We start from the raw sequence: 13,763 nt of genomic DNA, 5'->3' as shown, positions 1-13,763 counted from the left end.
TTATTACATTATTCTCGTATTATTGCGAATTTATTCTCGTAACATTAAGACTTTATTCTCGTGGACCTAATATTATGACTTCATTCTCGTAATATTATGACTTTATTCTCGTAATTTCCCCCCCAAAAAAATATTTTTTTGTCTTAGTATGGCCCTAATACTAATGCTTTTTGGGCCTCAGGGGAATTTTTTGCTGCAGTACCGTAAGTGGCCACTGGGTTAACTAAACTAAACAGATGCTGCTGTCACCTTCCATGAAGTCCACCATGTTTCACGATCTGCAACTACACTGCTAGAAGCCACTAAATTCTACAAATATTGATGCAAATGAAGCCAGCAAACATTGCTACATATAGCTACATTGCAACAAGTGTCTGGTGTACTCTTCCTTTGTAGTTAGGGCGTAAAGGTGTAAAAACTAGCCAGAAGGAACAAGAAATGGCACAGATATTACTAAGGGCATTTCACGAAACCATCAGATATACACTACGAGCAGATTAGCCTCTGCAGTCTGAGAGGAGTTGCAGATAATTGAAAGAGCCTGGCGTCTCTGGGGTTTCAAGTTAGAGGGAATTGCTTTCCAAGCAGATCTTAATATACGGTGCATTCCTAAGGTATGGATTTAACAGCAGTCAGTTTTCCGAGCATGATGTCCTGCCCATGTAAAGATACACATCTTACCAGACAGAGTCACTATTGAGGTAGTCGATCGGCTCCAGCTCCTCATCAAAATAGACATCTGTAGTGAGGGATACATCAGTATCATGAGCAGACTGGAAGTTGGTCACACTTCGGGCAGGTATGCCAAGACACCGCAGCACTGTAAACAAAGACAAACAGAGATAGATTCATTAAAACTGAATTTACAAGGTCACTGAGTAATTATTATGCTCCCAGTTGCTAAGACTTGGGCATAATGACTTCAGACATTTCTACTAAAATGAAATTTGCATGGTTGCATGGGACTTTATTATCCTGGCTGAATGAAAGCAACACATGCGGCTCTATTGGTGACAAAAGTAGGAGGTATGACAGGAATGCCTATGCAAGGTATTTACAGTAGGGTGTAGTATATGAGCTACGGCTTGCTATCAGGGCAGTGCTATATGTGTCAATATCAGCTCACTATCATGTGAGGGACCCTGCATGAACACACAATGAATGAAGTGTTCTGTTACAGAGCAGTGAGAGCTGATGAAAAGGGCCTGATAGACAGGAAGCCATGATCAAGACCTTTTGCGACTGTTAATCAAATTGACGTGAATTCTAGGAAATGCTAGGTATCATTCGTTGCATTTGCATATGCACAACACACACATACAATACAGCCTTCCAGCTTCCACTAAGCTCCAACCTTCTCTCCCACACATCATTCCATGTTCTGTTGCATTTTTTCTTATATCCACCTGTTGTAGTGACCCCAGAGAAGACCCAGCACTGCCCATATGACACAGGCGTTCCGTTGGAGGAGTGGTATTTCCTTAGGATCTCCACGCTGCCACTCCACGCCGCAGGAGAGACTCCATCAGAGTAATCCCCAGACCAGTTCCCTACCAGAACCCCAAAGTCATCCTGAGCGTTTATCTGAAAAGATGGCGACACTGTCAATTACTGGTCTCATTGACAAATTAAAATGATCATTCGTCAAGCAGAACCTGAGAGATGATCAGGGCCATAGCCTCTAACAAAGACACCGAGGTCATGTCATGTTTCCTGTCAATTTAGGGTACAATTTACCATTAAAAAGACATGGAGGGTATTTTAGAGGCTTTCCTGAATATATAAATATTGTCTACAGTATTTTCTCACCAGAATGTTACTCCTGGAAGTGTGGCTTTGAAACAGCATTTCATGTGGGGAAACAAACTTTACAAAAATACAACTGAAAAGTTCACTGACCAAATGAAATACAATCATATGAGCAGTATTTTCTAAAATCCTGGATAACCCCATGGAGATAGTGGGATGTAATATAAATTTAAACTCACCATGGCAGATATGACTCTAACCACATTGACAGGATCCGCTCGACCAGATGCAGGCATATCGCTCTTCTCCAGGATAAACAGACACGCTTCCAGGATTCCCTCATGAAACTACAACAAAACATTTTTTTTTTCATATCTTGGGGTTAAAAGAATACTGTAAAATTTAAAGACACATCTTACTATTGGAACATTAATAAACAATGGCAATAACTGAGAAATATCAAAACCCTTCGTAAATAAAATAACAGATTTGCAGCTTCTACTAGCCTGTTTGGTTTACAGTATTTGTGCTTTATGGCACAAAACAAAAACATGGCGCTGCTCTTCACAAGTTCACAATGGCAGGTGGTGGAAGGCTACTGAAACGTAACTCAAAGCATGTGTCGCGATTATTTATAAAGCCAAAGAAAAAACTTGAAGAAGCTAGGCTTTTCTGTGGGAATGGACTGGTACCGCCAGCCATATGACAGCCAGACAACAAAATATGTTTCTGGTGATTTCCTATATTTTTCTTATCGTCAACAAATCCCAGGGAAAGACCAAAACCAGCAATGAATTGATTCTATTAACAAGTATTGTGTGTGTAGCTGACGCCTGATAAATCGTATTCTTCTGTGCCATACAATATGAATTCCATTGTCTAATAAATATTAAAAACACATAGATCTTGCATTGGCACTGTAGTTTAATTGTGTCACTCAGACATTCACAGTCCTGCTGATGGAAATACTTACTAGTGCACTAAATGTGTATTAATCCACGGCTGAAAATAGTCCAAACAAATACGCTGTTTAATCCTGTCTGAGTAACATTTAACAACAACAAAGGGTGGTGTGCCACAGACACTATTGTAATAATAATTCAGTAACCATTTTCGTGTCACATCTTGTTTCGATAGTCTGTACCTGCCCAAAGTTCCATGTGCGGGCACCTATTTGGTTCTCTGTGCCATAGTAAATCCTCCCGATGTCGTTCAGAACATACTCCTTCCTCTCGTCTTCATCATCCAGGAACACCGTGTCCTCTGGAAATATATGACAACATTATATCTATATACCGTAATCTGTTATAATACTGACAATATAGCATTGAGATTGCTGTTTTTCATCCTACATTGTATCCACTTGTGTTTTCTCTACGTTCACATACATGCAGTTATCTTTAATGTTGATGCTATTAAACCAACATTGACAGGAAATACAAGTTCTGTTGAACTGTAGGTTTTATTTTAATGACATACACTCTTAGTCAAATTTGTGGCTTCCTCCTTTTCTGTGAAAGTGAACCAGAATCGCTGCTTTTTTCAACTCTTCAGATACTAAATCACTTAAGAATGTGATTTCTTTTCACAAATTATGTGAAAGAGTCCCCAAGGCCAGGAAATGGTTAAGGAACACAATGAGTCCATAGACCTTGTGGTGGGGCCTACGTTCTTTTATGGGAAACAGTCTGTTTTGAGTGACATCAGCACTACAGACTTGGGCGTGCACCCCCTGACATGAGCTTCACAAATCTGTGTCTCTGTGTCTGTGTTTTTCCATCTCTTTTATCTCTTGCTGTTGCCACCGTGATTACCGGTGGGTGGGGAGAAAAGGAACGTGACAAAAAGAAAGAAAGGGAAAGCAGTAAAAGTATCAGAGTATTCAAGATGGACATGAGAAAAAGCAAGTGGAAGGAAGAGGTCCTGTGGGACGAATGAGAGAAAGAGGGGAAGTTATGCTTGGGAGGGAAAGGGTGGAGGGAGAGTGGAGCATAACAGAGTGTCTTGTGATTTTACAGGAGAAAGTAGAGGGAGGTGAGGCTGACAGAATCTGGCAGCTGTGATAATTGTGGTTTTCACTTCTTACAGAATATTTCTGCAATTTAGGGAGAAGCAGACACACACTGGAAGATACGAAGGAGGAGGAGGAGGCCAGAAAACAGAGCAATGGGGAGATGGAGTGAGGATCAGGTCAACAGATAGCAAGAAGGGAGCAAGGCTGGGTGGGAGAGGCATATAAAGGCAGGAAATGCACATGGAGGCAGTAAAAGCGAGCGAGAGGACAGGTTGTCACCAGCTGCAGGATTACTCTGAGCTTGCCCCATGGCGTTTTTATACAGTAATTGTAGGATTTTGACTTTTATGAGCGTGAGGGAGAGATTGGTCTCGGGAAGAAGAGATTGAAAGAGGGAAGAGGAGATTGGGCTTGCTGCCAAAAGCAGCAACCCCATAATGAAAGACAGAGTTTCTTTTTATCAAATCCAGGTCCACAGTTTTTTTATTTTGCTGTGTTGCAAATACACGTCTTTCTGTCAAATATCCTGTGCGGATAGTTTGCAATGCACAGCAAACTGAAAGAAACTCAGCAGAATAAACAATGGACCTCATTTCCTAATGTTTTATCAACTGAATAAGAGAATAATAAGTATACCCAATAAAATGAAAACAAACAAGACTGACCTTTTTTTTCTTTAAATCCAGACATTTTGGAAATAAGAAAATACTGATAAAAGTACAAACTGACTGTACAAACATTTTACAAATGAAGCCCAGTGAGACCATGTGTTGGTCATGAATGTAGTTCAAAGTGGTAGCTAAAGCTGCTATAATCAATATTTTGATATCAACAATGGATCAAATAGCTAGGTGTTTGTGAAAGGTGTCACTCACAGTTAAAAAAAACCCTGATATTATCCAACTCTGCAGTTCCCCTCAGCTCTATGAAGGGGTTTTAGTGTCTTTAAGCTTGTTGTTTCGGTTGTACAGCCCAAACCTTTATTGTGTTTGTTCAGTTTCATGGCTCTTATCAGCCTCATTTCAAGAGTGATCATACACAGTTATGGGAATATACAGCAGTGAGGACATCATCAATCGTTTTCATCCACTTCATTTTACTCTTACTGTACAATATTAAAATTGTACTCTATACTCTTTGCTGAATTTCCATGGTAAAATATCCTTGTAACTCGCAGTTGCTCGGCCATCTGGGAAATTACTCCTGCTTAAGATGGCCCAGAACTAGACCAGAGGCTGTCTAGTGGGAGGCGGGCCTCCCCAGGGGGGCTCGAAACAGTTTCAGGGGAGGCTCAGTGAATGGAAGTGAAAAAATATTACATTAGAGAGATCATACAAATTAACCTAAATGTGTGTGACTTGGTTACAGAGATGGATCAGAGATACAGTGGTTTTTGGCATTTCACTGTTTTTGCCACTTTCTCAGAGTCAGAAACTAATAAATTTCATAAGACAGGCCATTAAATTATGTATTTGGTGTAGTCTGAAGTTATGTCAAACAGCAATATTAGGCTGTTATGGCTCAACTGTTGAGTGTCTATGGGATCATATAACATAATCATGATCCCATAGCCATCAAGGAGTTGAGCAAAACTAAACAGGCCTGGAGGAGGGGTGTGGGACATGGTGGGTGGTGTCAATGAAAGGGTCACCAGAAACTCCACTAAATAAAGGTAATGTTGCTCTGCATGAGTAAATAGGCAACCACCTGCTAACACATTAGCCATATTAACTTTAAAGATAATACTATGTCAGTTGTGTTTACAGCTTGTTTCCACCAGCGTTGTCAGTGTAGGGTTAACTAAACAAGAGGAAAAATGTATGCTTGATTAAAAAAACTGACCTCTTTTATTTATCTATGAACATATTTAAAGTAAGTAAATAGTGATAAACCCCACAAAGTGATTTATGCATAAGCAAAGGTTAAAAATCACATCTGTATGCATAGACATTACAAATGAGGCCACTGGAGGTCTATTTGATCTTACACACAAACATAGTTCAGCGTGTTGCATAAGTGGCATACATAAGTGTGCCAGCAGTCTTGAATCATACCCAGTATAGTTACTCCCATGACTCCCATAGTTTCACACAGGGTCACACTGTAGCTATTTGATGGACAGCAACACGCTCAAGGATTGGGCTGGACTTTATCACCCATGTGTAACATTATATCAGGATTCCTCTCAGAGATTAAATGGCTTTGTACCAGTATTTGCTATCAGAATGATGATGCTATTTGTAATACAGCAACTATGTTCTGGGAACTCTTCTCCCTGGCAATTTGGCTGTATCTGACAGTTCTGCAAGAAAAATATAGACTTTTTGAAGATATTCTGCCTCAAATTTAACAGCAAGCCAGATAGTATGTAATTCATTCCAGTTATGCAACGCTGTCTGTTTTGTCTATTTTTCCTTCATTTTATCTTCTTATCACCTAAGACTCGTCTTCTCCCCTTCCTATGTTCCACATTCCTGCCCTCGATCTATGTAAACACTCTGCCACGTTCACACCCACTGCCAATCTTACCTTCACACCAAGGGTTGAAGAGCATGACAATGTTCTTGCTGGAGCTGTGAGTAGTTGCTGCCTCGCCCTTTGAGGAGTTACATGCCACCGTGAGCCCGTACAGGCCACACACAGCACTGGCTGGTGAGTTGACGGACAGCTTGATCTTGTTGCCGTTCTGCTCTACAATCTTGGCTTCCCAGCGCTCATCCTCCAGGTGATCCACCAATGGAATGATGACATGGGTGCCTTTGGACACCATGGGCAGGGGACCTACAGCACACAGGTTATATTTGAGTCATGTTGTACCAGAATGCTCCAATAAAGAAGAAATAGAAAGGAAACACTGTAATAGAATTTTCATTAACAAAAGCCTGATGTACAATGCATTTCATGTTGTGCTTTTAGAATATACTATATAATATGATCTCTGAATTTATGTGCAAATGTCTACCAATTAAAAGAGTACAAGAACAATATGAAAAACACTCATTAGTGAAACTCCAAAGCGAGTGAATATATGTGTGTATATGCACATAAACTACACTTTGTGTAAACATATACATAACAAATAAAGTTATATACCTGCACAAGCGGCCGTGGAGAACATGGAAGTTGAGAACAGCGTAAACTCCTTTATTCACATGACAGTAATTGTTAATGTGTTCCCACAGTTGATAACACAGCCATAGCAAACTATAAACCACATATGCATCACTGCCCTTCCCCCGGCTGTGCATGGTTTGTCTGAGTAAACAATATTTTGGGGCTGCAAAACCTCCCACACTGCACATACACACACATCCCTGCAGAAAGCCAAGCACATTCAACTTGAATGTTCCCTTTAACTTAACTAAAGGCTAACAAACTACGAAAAACTAAAAACAACTTTTTACAAACTTTATTTTTAACCTAGTAGCTGGATTAAGACTTGTTGGATGCTTTCTTCTAAACTATTTGCTCTGTGGCACGCTGCTAGGCTTTAGCTGCCATTTACTGAAGCGAATATGGACATTATCAAACAACCATTGTTCTCCACCCGACTGCAGCTCCTTCCTCTCTCATGTCTGAGTACACTTTCAGAAGGAAATCAATGTAAAACACAGTTTTTTCAGCTTAAACACATTATTGAAAATTGACTCGGAATCTTCATTCGACTTCCTAGTTGAAAAAAATAACAGCTTTGGCAGCTACAATGACACAAAGCAATGATTTTAGGGCAACACTTCAAACCTTTTCACAGCAAATGATATTGTGAAAGCAAAGCTAATGAGAGAGCCTGTCCAATGTGGATGGCTCAGCTAGTTGTCCGTGTCAATTCTTTTTCTCTTCCCATGTAACTATCTTAACAGCAGGTGACAGCAAATGACTTCTCTGCAGTGATGTAATGGCCATTTATTCCCAAGTGAGTAGTGGATTGTTGTAGTATGAGGCCTGTAAATACCAGAGCGAGGTGTCCGGTGTCCTGAGGTCTGGAAACTGTTAACACTGTGGGATGGTGGATGGAATCCAAAACTTGTGGTGTAGCTATGGTTGAACTGCTGCTCGATTTAAATGTGCTTGCTATGTGTGGCATGTTTGACCACATTTCCCATGCTTGTTCTGATTTAGGTGTTCCTCTGCGTTTCACACAGGCTTGCAGCAAATACTGGTTAAAGGTGCATTCTAACAATTCTACACATTAAGATCACAGATATTCAACCTGTGGAAACAGTTGTATCAGGTCTTCTGCGGCTCTACAGCAGTGTACAACCCTGTCAGAGTAGTCGTACCCCTTCATCGACACCAAATGTGTTCTATTGCAACCATTCACCGGATACATTCAACTAATTTAACTATTTACCTGTTACTTTTACCATGGGTTATACCTGTGTGCTCACTTGCCGACTCAATATGTGGATATATTTCTAATCAAAACATCCAGTTTTTTTTCAAACTAGCTGAGGTACTTTACAGTCTTTCTCTGTACCCCTGGCGACTGCTGAAGTACACCCTGGTCACCAAGTACCCTGGCTGGGAATCACTGATCTAGATTAGCTTCCACAATTCTAAAATAATAATATCTGCATTGGGCTTGGGCCTTCAAATTTCTGACAAAAAGTTGGCACTTTCGAGGCAGAGACAGTCTTAACTATAGCTTTATTGTTTTGCTTTTCTTATTATCTTTGTTTTCTTGCCACTGCAATCCAAAGGTTTAACCCTTAGTAGGGCACCGCACCGGTTTTCTTAGGTCTGCAGGTGCAGGATGTGTCTTTGGGCAATCTGAGTTCATTTTTGTGCATTAGGCAATTTGGTGCAACCCAGTATGATATGCTCAGATACATTTTTAACCCATAAATCATGCACAACCCCCCCTGGCTGCTACTCACCTAAATAGTGTACCTAACACTTCAGCTGCTAAAGATCATACTAATTTAGATATTTCTTTATCATCATAGATTTTGTTGGCAGGTATGATGACACACACACAGACACTGTCCATCTGTTCCGTACCTGTTTTCAGTTCCAGATGCAGCTTTTCAGTGTCAGCATTGAAGGGCCTGTTGAGCTCCAGCTCTATCTGGAAGGTCTGTCCTCTGCGGATGATCAGCTCCTCCCCGTGATACAAGTCGGTGTGGTGTTCCCGTCTGTTCTGACCCGTCTTGGAGCTCAGTAGGTCCACAGAATGCACCGACAACTTTATTTCTGAGAGAGTGAGGTTTAACACAATTTAAGTATATGTCTCTATATCACTGCTGCTATGGACATTTGATATTTTCTGTAGAGAGAGTCTGTGTACCTTCCATTTCCTTTGCTTCTCCATTCTCAGGCTTGGGCTTGGCGGGCTCCGGTGCAGGGACTGGAGCCGGTGGTTTGACCAATTCCACCTTGTCTGTAACATCATAGGAGGTGCTGTTCTGGCGCTTACAGCAGCATGGACACATCTTCCTGAACCAGCGGCGACAGCCTCCCTCCTCCTGTTTCTTATCGCCCTCTTTCTGAATGGTCAGCTCCACCCTGGTGGGTGGGGCTCCTCCAGGGAAACGCCCCACCTCTGATGTTCCTCTTACTGTCAACCGCTCACCTGGCATTCTAGGAAACATTAGAAAATTACTATTTCAATTTCAGGAATAAAATTGTAGATACAAATCTTAATTTTAAGTCATTATTTGGTTATGTTACACCGAAAATGCTAATCATCCTGCTTTTCCCAAAAATAAGATGCAGGCTAAATGTTCTTTATAATGTGTTACGTGATGAGCCCGATGAAGGCCACAAGCCAGAACGTGTTGGTTTGACAATAAATTGTTCTTTATACAAGTGTTGCTGGAGTTTAGAGCTCTTCAGACATTCCTTGTCTAATCAGCTTTTATTTTTTTGCTACTGTTTGCTACTGTATGCTATCCTAAGACATTAAGTACACTACACTTTTGTCTCTTTCACCCACTACACTGAAATATTTCCCTCTGAACAATCCCCAGACCTTGATGTAAACAGTTTTTATTGGAACTGCTCTCTACAAAAGAAAGTCCTCATATGAAAACTGGTGACTGCATTATGGTATATCAACAGTTATGGATACATTGTTTCTGGACAGAGATGTTGCTGTAGAACTTCTAAATTACTTTTTTAAGGTTGTGAGCACCACGAACCAAAATCCTTTCATTTCTATTGTATTGGGGTGAGGGCAGAAATCTCAGAGGGACAAATGAAACCAAATCTTTCAACGACATCTAGAAAGCAGATGCATATGATGTACCAAATGGCATCTGACAGTGTGCTACAGTACATTTCATTCCACTGAGACTTTGTGTTCATAACAACCTGATTAACAAACATTCTTCTTTCATTCTTCTCCCTTTTCAGCCATCTGTCCATTATGCAACAGCCAATGCACTGTCCTCAGCCACCAGGCTTTCCCAAAGCATTCTGGGGTATTTAGCCTTTCGTCCTTGTCTGCCGTACTCCCTGAGCAATCTCCTACAAGCAGCTGGATTCCATCTGCCTCACCCCAGCTGTTGCGAAATAATGCAGTTTGTGTGTGTGTGTATGTGTCTGTGCGTTCCCATACACTGAGGGTGTAGGTGTCCAGTACTGTATATCATATAAACATTTATCACACTGTCAGATCCCCACCCTCATACAGTGCACTAATAATCACAACGGAATTAGATCATTTGTCACACTGAAGATAAGCCTGTCCTTCCTGCCCATCTTAAATCCTAAAATCAGGGTCAAATGTCATACACCAAATGTCAACATAAGGAAAGTTGAAACAAAAAGTGTTTACTAAAATGAAAGGCAGAGCGGGGAGGACTTTCCCTCTCCTCCCCATCTTTCCCTCCATTTTCTCACCATCTGCAACGTCTCCATCCTAACGTCATATTATGTGGTTATTTTAGAGTTTTGTTAGCTCTTGTAAAACGCCAATAAACTGTAATGAGCTGTAGTAATGCACATATTCAAGAGAAATGTGGTGTTGTTAGGTAAACCTATATAGGGGGTATTTGGTTTATAGGCTGACATTCTCATTCTTCATGCTCTAGCATGATACCTATACGAGTTTACGATGATAATGGCGGCAGATTTACCGCTCAAAATCCAACAAGTCAACAATTTATAAATGTATGTATACAAATGTTATTTTCTGCTAAAATAACCCTGTTTGTATGTTGCAATAGAAAAGCCTACCTGGATAAACAGAAATTAGAATTAGAGGATGATTAACCAATGAGTTTGGCACATGTATTACTTTCTTGGGTAACAAGGTTTGGGTTGCTGGAGTGTGAACTTCCCCCCAAATCTAATACAGAGCAGGACAGTGCTGCTAACATTAGCTAAACTCTTGATATAGGAGTATTGGCTCAGAGGATGTTCTACGTAAACTGCTACCCCAAAAAGTAATGTAGTTAGCTAATATCAAATCAAATGAAGTGTATTTATATAACACATTTAACACAACCAGAGTTGACCAAAGTGCTACTTGACCTTGGAGGTAAAGCTAGGTTACTACTATAGCTGCCATTGGTAGTTGGTGGTGAAGCTATGATTGGACAATCACTATTTAGGCGAGAGGTTCAGAAAATGGTCAGCTAGTATCTGTGCACATCTTTTCAGCTGTGTGCATATCTCAAGGTGTCTCCTTATGTTCTCTTTGTTAAATGTCAGCAGCTAAAATGTAATGATTTATTTAGTGATGTGAGGGGCCATAAGGAAAGTTACTGCACCTATTTCATACAGACAAGCAGCTGTGAGAATCTTTAATAAAGGGCTGCTGCTATTCTATTGATTTCATTGTTGAGTATTTGCATGGTATAGGCTGAGCACTCTGGTTTGGGGGAAAAGGCAGTGGTAGTGAAGGTATGTGGTCCAGTTCAAAGGGCAAACAACAGCTGAGGAAGAGGTGGTAGGGAGGAGCACCTTTCACAGTAGAGTGTGCGTGTGTCTGTGTGTGAACTATCTCCATGTGTGAATGACATTATTGTTCACTTCTGATTTTTCAACTCCTTAACTTCCTGAGTTCGTCTGCCAGTCAGATGGTGTTCCCCTGCCTTCAACTGTTGCCAAATCCTCTAAATATTTGGCAAAGACATTCATAATCATTGTGACAGGCACAATAGATTTAAGTCAGCTGTGTGTATTGCAACATGATCTCCACCCAAAAGTCACACTTGGCCACATCACCTCTAATTTTAGTTAAAGAAAAGGAACTGACATGTAGTTTGACAAGAAGATAAAAGCATGCCAGGGTTCACATATTTTGGTTAGAAGGCAATGAATTCATGTCAGTTATGTAAAAGGAAGCTTCCATGTCTCTTTCTACTCACTCACAGAAAATGAGTGACTAAATATTTCGTGTGATAAAAAGCAAATACAATAACAATTTGCCAAAAATGGATTCTTTTGAAACGTAACTGTACAAAAACTGTACAAAAGCTTTTCAGACTGTTTTGTTAGTAATTTGTGTCTTCACAGGCTTTAAAAAGGCCATGTTATCTCACTACGGCACCTTAGGTGGCCTAAAATTGCCCAATTAGAGTCACCCACTCAACCCTCTAAAACCCTGAAAAGCAATTCCACAAGGCTAATTTTTTTGGCAGCTTTGCTCTTCTCTCACACTTTAATGCACAAACTTTAATGGCTTTCTAATACAACCATTAGCCAAGCTTGAAAACAAGTGTCACTTCATCTTTCCTTCCCCTTTGCCTATCACTAGCACACGTATCACTTCTTCCATTATGCTGTACCCTCTCCCTGCATCTCTGCACTTCTCTTCAGTCAGTTTGTGTTGGCATGCCGGCACCACTGGTATGCCCACTGGCCCCTCAGATAAAGCTCTTCAAATTCAAGTCACTGTTCCTGAACAACAACACCAGATTTAAATGGCTGGGCTTGATTGTCTGGTGAGATAGGTCCCATTTAAGATTAATTAATTTCTTAAATAAAAAATAGAAAAAACATTAAATGTCACAGCAAAGTAAAAGCCTAGAATGCCATCTCATACAGAATAAATAAATGGTATGCACTGCACATCCTTTAAAATCTCTGAAGAAAGAAAAGGGGGGCAGCAGGGCTGCAGCTGGTTGGCCACCAACCAACAAAGCTGAGGGCATGAAAATACCTAAACTAATTGACTGTGTTCTTACTGAACATGGAAAATCCTACAAAAAAGCCAGTATAACAGCAAACCAGCTTCTTAAAGATGGAAGGAGGGGGGGCTCCTTGTTATCAACTGCTGGAAGCAATCTGGGGAGCTGATAATTGGAGTTTTTATGCAACAAAGGTTCAGCAAGTTCAAGCCTAAACTCCAACCAGGACTGCAAGGCCATGAGATATATAAAGGCAAAACCCTTTATGTATGGAGTAAATCCAGATTGTCACATTGAGATATATTTTGATATAGTCTGTCCTTGAACAAAAGCCAGTTTGTTACAATGTATCTTCTTCTTTATGGGATGTAAGCGTCCCTCTCTGCGGAGGATCATTCAACAAACCTTTAACTAAGTGTACCAGAGACTTTCTCTTGTCTATAAAAAGAAACCGTTAGGTCATGTGCGTACCGCTTCCTTACCCTCCACTCAACATCACCCCCATAAGAAAAGAAACAGAGTAGGCGTGACAAAAGTCTTACTTTATTTATGTGGATTCTCCTCTGGATCAGCGATGAACCCTCTGCTTCGTCCTGAGTAATTATTTCTCAGCGTCAAACTTTTGGAAACTTTTCTTCTTCGTTCTTCGTTCTTGGATCTGAATACTTATATATGCCTGCCCTGGAATGCAGTGCACGGTACTTTAAGCTGACACATATACACACCCCTCTTCCTCGCAGTTCTGCCCACCCCTGCACCACCCTGTATGGGCTGGAGTCTTCCCACTCCCACCAGGGGGTTGCTCCGAGCGCGATCCGTGCGCGCTGCGTAAAGGAGCGCACGTACGGGTGTGCGACTACATGACGAGAAGCACACACACGCGCGCACAGAGGGAATAATAAGGAGATAAAGTTTTTTACGAA

General features: G+C 40.9%; 1 protein-coding gene across 1 annotated transcript in view; it reads right to left on the bottom strand.

Moving 5' to 3' along the window:
• tgm1l1 (transglutaminase 1 like 1) overlaps positions 1–13,619 on the bottom strand; it is an 18,069-nt gene extending 4,450 nt beyond the window's left edge. Inside the window, exons 1-8 of the mRNA XM_035670141.1 lie at positions 13,383–13,619; positions 9,051–9,343; positions 8,765–8,956; positions 6,293–6,544; positions 2,894–3,012; positions 1,989–2,096; positions 1,407–1,584; positions 682–820 (exon numbers count right to left, since the gene is read on the bottom strand). Coding sequence (XP_035526034.1) covers positions 682–820; positions 1,407–1,584; positions 1,989–2,096; positions 2,894–3,012; positions 6,293–6,544; positions 8,765–8,956; positions 9,051–9,342 — 1,280 coding nt within the window. The 5' untranslated portion in view covers position 9,343; positions 13,383–13,619. The remainder of the gene's footprint in view (positions 1–681; positions 821–1,406; positions 1,585–1,988; positions 2,097–2,893; positions 3,013–6,292; positions 6,545–8,764; positions 8,957–9,050; positions 9,344–13,382) is intronic.
• Positions 13,620–13,763: the final 144 nt, after the last annotated feature.

Source organism: Morone saxatilis, unplaced genomic scaffold (assembly GCF_004916995.1).
Source record: "Morone saxatilis isolate NCDOM2014 unplaced genomic scaffold, NCSU_SB_2.0 Contig23, whole genome shotgun sequence".
Taxonomy (NCBI): Eukaryota; Metazoa; Chordata; class Actinopteri; family Moronidae; genus Morone; species Morone saxatilis.
The sequence above is the reverse complement of the archived record's forward strand: the minus strand, read 5'-3'. Positions and strand labels throughout refer to the sequence as shown.